The 5,695-nt window shown below is 45.6% G+C and overlaps 1 protein-coding gene across 1 annotated transcript in view; it reads right to left on the reverse strand.

The window, feature by feature from the left end:
• Positions 1-5,695, reverse strand: part of Edaradd (EDAR associated death domain) — a 49,035-nt gene that overhangs the window by 26,171 nt on the left and 17,169 nt on the right. Inside the window, exon 4 of the mRNA XM_031358657.1 lies at positions 1,436-1,494. Within this exon, the coding sequence (XP_031214517.1) occupies positions 1,436-1,494 (59 nt within the window). The remainder of the gene's footprint in view (positions 1-1,435; positions 1,495-5,695) is intronic.

Genomic DNA, 5,695 nt, shown 5'->3' on the forward strand with positions numbered 1-5,695 from the left:
CACACACACACACACACACACACACACACACACACACACACACACACACACACACACACAAGAAAGCAACGAAATATGACCCATCAAGAGGCAGAGATGTTTAAGTGCATATTGCTAAGGGCAAGAAGTCCTATGGTATAATCTCAACTCTAACATTCTGGGGAAAACAAGCCATAGAAACAACAAAAAGGTCAGAGATGGCCAGGGTAGAGCCCTGAGCAGAAAGGATTTTCAGCACACCTACCCTGTGTGAGCTTGCATGGCATTAGCGATTTGGTCAAAGCCACAGGCTGCACACAGAATGAACTTAATGAGCACACTGGTCTGCAGTTGATGATGTGTCAATGTGGGTACATGGGCAGTAACAACTGTGCCACCATGGCAGAGGATGTTGGGAGTGTGGGAGGCTATGTATGTGGGTAAGGTGTTAGGTGGGAAATCTCTGTACTTCCAACTCATTCTCCTGTGAACCTAAATTCAATTCTAGAAAAATAATTGATTGTGGGTTGTTATTTCCCTGAATGAAAAAAAAAAAGCCAGAGTTAGCCAATCCACCAATTAGACCCTCTGTTCTCAAAGCGCAGGAGGCCTTAAAGTCTTCAATACCTGCTAACACTTCTTTTTTCCCACTGCCAAGAGAAGCTACTTTCCTGTTTCTCAGTCCAACCTCCAACACACTTCGGCCTGCCTTAACTAAACCCTCAGTCCTTTGCCTGACAGGGTCTTTTCTAGCTCTTCCTTAAAATGTGGTGTTGTTTACGTGGTGTTGTTTTTTAAAGCATCACCAAACAAAACTTGCTAGGGTGTGTGAAGGCACAGGCATGAGCCAGCCTGTCTTAAACGTGTGCATCCTGACATTTACAATGCTGTAACTGCAGCTTAGGAGACTCACTGTAAGCAGGTCTGCTAGTGAGCATGAAGAACATGAGCAGATGTGAACCCTATAGGGCCAGGCACTCCCCACCTTGTTTTTTTGAGACAGGGTCTGAGCTTGACATTCAGGGTCCTGTCCCTCTCCCCTGCCACCCCCCTCCATCCTGTATATCAAAGGCCTCTCACTTGTTCTCAGAGCTTACAATTCCACTACTCCTGGGACCCACTGTTCTGGCCTCCCTATCACTGGGGTTACAGGCAGCCCACCACATCCACCACATCCACATGGGTGCTGGGGATCTGAACTCTGGCCACCATGCTTGTGAAGCAAGCACTTTACCCAAAAAGCCACTTTCCCAGATCATTAGTTCTTTGAGAAGGGTCTCTCATAACACGGTCTGATCTTCAAACCGTGATCCTTGTGTTTCTGCACTCTGAATGCAGGGATTACAAGCATGCCCCAGTACACCCATCCTCTGTTTTATTTTTAATACTCTCTCAGGTCATTCTCATAAAAGTCCTAGGTATTTACAGCTTAAGAAATAGTTAAAATGATCCTTACCTGATGTTGATCATCAGAATTTGGTGGACCGTTGGAAGTGACTGTATCATACTCCTTAGCTGGGGTTAGGGGGAAGCGGGAGAAAGAACAATATGCAGCTTGGTAAAGAACGTACACACTCTGCTTTAAGACCTAAAATTAAAACTCAGCAGTAGGAGCTACCTCAATGTTGGTAAACTTGAGATGGATTTGAACAAGGACAAGTTCAGATCCCAACTCTTCTCCACCCAGCTACGTTAATGTTCCTCTTGGGAGGAATGAGCATGAGTCTGTTGGTTTTGGAGAGGGAGGATTCCAGTCACTGACAGCACAAAGAATTATTCAGACAAGGCAATAGCCTTTTCAGGGAGCTGGAGACACCCCACAGAATTTGCCTCTCACAGCCCATACTCCAAGTGTCCCATGTTCCTAAGTGCAATCTGGTATGGCTCTATACACTGTGAGGTGTCCTTGTTCCCCAGGCTACAGACATTTGGAACTCTTTACTATACCTCATTTCCTCTGTCCAGCCAGCCCCATCAACTTAGGTAGTAACCCACCTTCATCAACAGGGTACAGAGAAGGCAATCAAAACTACTTCCTGATCAACAGAATAGACCAAGGACATTTGCTGAGAATAAACTATCCACTCTTGGCTAACTAACTTCACTGGTGACAGTTGCCTGGGGTGGACTTGAATTTAGATTATGTGGGGCAATGAGGCTATCTCTTGTCCCGGGATGAAAGCTATTGTTGAGTGGCTAGAGAGGAGGCCTGGCAGGTGAGTCTCTGGATGCCCACTTGTTATAGGAGTCGGAGCATAGTACCCTGGCTGAGCACTGCTTGGGTTCTATGGACCAATGGGATCCTCTGGTTTGTCCAGTGCATGTTGGTCACATGAGCCATCTGTGCATGGGTCTGGTCTAGATGTGACCTGTGAGTGGGCAGCAGCAGCAGCACAGATGAGGTATGGCTCTTAGGAAGCTCACAAAAGGGAAGGCGTTCTCAAGCCAGGGAGAACCCCACTTGGCACCTTGGTCAATGTGATTCAGTGAAGTGTAATGACCTGCTTGTCTCTTCACGGCTGTTTTCCTCACCACAGACTGCCTATCTTTCCCTTGACCTCTAAGGACATTAAAGTAGTCAGACAAGGCAGGCTGGGGACCCTGAGCTGATCCAAAAAGCAAGGAGGCAGAGCATTGGTAGCCAGTGCTCTCCCAGCCAGTGCACCTGCCCTTGGCTCAGCACTGCGGCTTCCCATACCCAAAGAGCAAGTCTTACCCTGGGGGAGTTGGATGGCCCCACCCAGGCTACAAACAAGAATACTCAACTGGATGGAGGCCAGACCCGAGGAGATCCATGACTAGTCCCTGGAGGAAGGACCATCAAGGGGATGTTTAATTTGAGCGTTCCTTACAGCAGCTACGTGCAGGTGATGCTGAGGTTGTAAAATGAACATCCCAGAGGCTGGGAGGAAGTGGCTCAGTGGCAGAGTGTTTGCATAGTGTGCACAGGGCCCCCAGCATCACAATAAAAAAATTTTAAATGAAGTGTATATGCCTGGAGCTTTGGCAAAGTTCAAATTCCCTGGGCTAGGGATGTAACCTCAGCATTAAAGTACTTCCCTAGCACGCATGTATACTCAGATTCATTAATAAAAAAAATTAACAGACTTAATCTACCTCACTTTTCTTTGCATTTTACATTTTAAAGAAGATTTTATTTAATTTTTATGTGTGTGTGTGTGTGTGTGTGTGTGTATGTGTGCCTGTGTGTGTAAATGTGGGTGTCCTCAGGGTCAGAAGGGGGTGTCAGATCCCCTGGAGCAGAAGTCACAGACAGTTGTTAGCCACCTGATGTGTGTGCTAGGAAGCAAACTGAGGACCCCTGGGAGAGCAGCAAGCATTCCTAACCACTGAGCCATCAGCCCCTGCATATTAAATCTACTATGACATTTTTTGAACAGTAAGAGAGAGGCACTCCAAAGAAAATAATCAGGTTTTTGTTTGTTTGTTTTTTGGGAACTAGGGGTTGAACTAAGTAAGGTCCTCAAACACACTTAGCAAAGGCTCTATGGTGGAGCTTGTCTCTAGGCTCCTTTGTTTTCTGTTTGGGGACAGCATCTTACTAAATTGCCCACAATAGCCTTGACCTCACTCTCTAACCTAGGCAGGCCCTGAACCCTCCATCCTCCTGACTCAGCCTTCTAAATAACTTGTATGCAGACCTGTACCACCAGGCCAGCCTTGATTTACACGAGGGCTTGTCTGTGTGCAGGTGTCTTCTTCTGTGGACACTCATTGAAAGATCAGAACTATTTTTCCCAATCATATTTCAAATGTGACAGAAAGACACATTCTCTTCAGGATGCTCAAGTTGGCAGTTTCTCTGAGAAGTAGGAGGTTCCTAATTTAAAAAAATGTAGTAAGTCCTTGTAGCTGAACAGCTTCTTTGTCAACTCATTGTAATCTCATGTAAACACACCTCTAGGTGTGTTCATGAGAATTTGTCTGGAAAGGTCTGAGGATGGGAGAAGGACCCCGAATGTCTGCAGTACCACCCCATGGGCTGGTGTCCTGGATGGAAACCAGAGGAGAAACAGGCAAAGTGCCAGGTTTTTTCTCTCTCTGCTGCCTGATGCAATGTGACCAGCTGTGCCATACCCCTTCTCCACTGTGAATAACTGGATCCTGAAACTTTAAGCAAAATAAAGCCTTCTTTTGTCAGGGATTTGGTCTTCGAAACAAGAAAAGTAGCCAATCCAGTCCCCATCTCACGGAAGCCAAGCAGAACTGCTGGAGAAGAGACGAAACCCGTGGACCTAGAGCCAGGGGCTGACTCTGGAGGGAGCTATGCCTTTGTCCCAGATGAGAAAGCAGGTGTGATAAATCATATGCTGATCTCTGAAATTACCCTAGATTTCCACATGACTTACAGCTAAACCACAGCATTCAAAAGCACTCAAGCTTGGCCTGCATTAAAGAACAGCTCTAAGCCGCTCGCGAATAACGTAGGCCTCTCGTGACAGGATAACAGATGCTAGGAAGCTTGCCTAGCCTATTTAAGAAAATGAGTTTTGAGGCCTTTTTCAACCGTAGGGAAATTGTTAAAGCTAATTACCCATGACTCCAGTATTAAGTAAACTAGACTCCCCCAATTTACTGGAATGCCTAAATCCTAGCTGATACTTAATATGATTAGATGGCAGTTTAGATTATTTTTAGGCCCACAAATTAGTCTCTTAAATTATTTCATATGGATTTTATATAACTCTCCTTATAAAACAATATTTGTCTATTTGTTTACTTATTTATTTGTGGAAGCCCAAGGTCAACATGAGGTGTCTTCTTTCTGCTTTATTGCTCTCGAGGCAGGTTCTCTCATTGGACCACGGCTCAGTATTTCAAGGAGGCTGGCTGGTCATCAAGCTCTGGGAACCCTCTTCACTCCACCACTCCACCAGCTGGTATTAGGTTTGCAGGTTCAAAATCCCTATGCCTGTCTTTTACGAGTGCCAGGGATCTGAACTCTGGTTCTCATATTTGTTCAGCAGGGACTTGGTGTGGGGAACCTTCTCCCTAACCACTTTATTAACTCTTCCAGTTGGTACACAAAGCAGCAGATGTCAGTCACTGCAGGAGTCATCACACTTCCTTCTACATAGTATCCTTCTAAGGAGTTCTTACTCCCCCTCAGGCTGGCCTCCTCCACTCCCCTCTCTTCCAAAAACAAAATCCATGAGAAAACTATTAGAAACCTCGAATGATGGTATTGTCCTCATTCGAGAAAATAAAGGAAAACCTGAGCAGACATTAAATTGCTTTATCATTGAATTGAAACTTTAAAACTTCTAACCAAGATTCATCTACGTGCAAAATGGAGCACTTATTTGGAGTATTTAAAAATTATGCACTTTATATTATTTCCTATGACATAGGACAAAGAGAAGGTCTGTTGTGTGCTTTCAAAGCCATGCTTCCTGGAAAGGCACGGGGGAGGGCTCAAATGAAAGTTGTATAAAGCTCAGATTCTAGGAGAAATCTGACCATATTTCAAATGGAAGATCAGGTTGCTAAGCAGTGATCTTTTCCTTTCAAAACAGGAAATCACATTCAAGGGCAGAGAAGAAAAGATCTTTATAGCAGGGATCCCAGTGAACCCTCTAGGCGATTCTGCTCGACAATCCTTAACCTGATTTCTGCGGGGTTTTGGCCAGCCCTCCCTCCATCCCTGGCTGGTGCTCAGCCCTCCCTCCATCCCTGGCTGGTGCTCAGCCCTCCC

Source organism: Mastomys coucha, unplaced genomic scaffold (genome assembly GCF_008632895.1).
Source record: "Mastomys coucha isolate ucsf_1 unplaced genomic scaffold, UCSF_Mcou_1 pScaffold7, whole genome shotgun sequence".
NCBI lineage: Eukaryota > Metazoa > Chordata > Mammalia > Rodentia > Muridae > Mastomys > Mastomys coucha.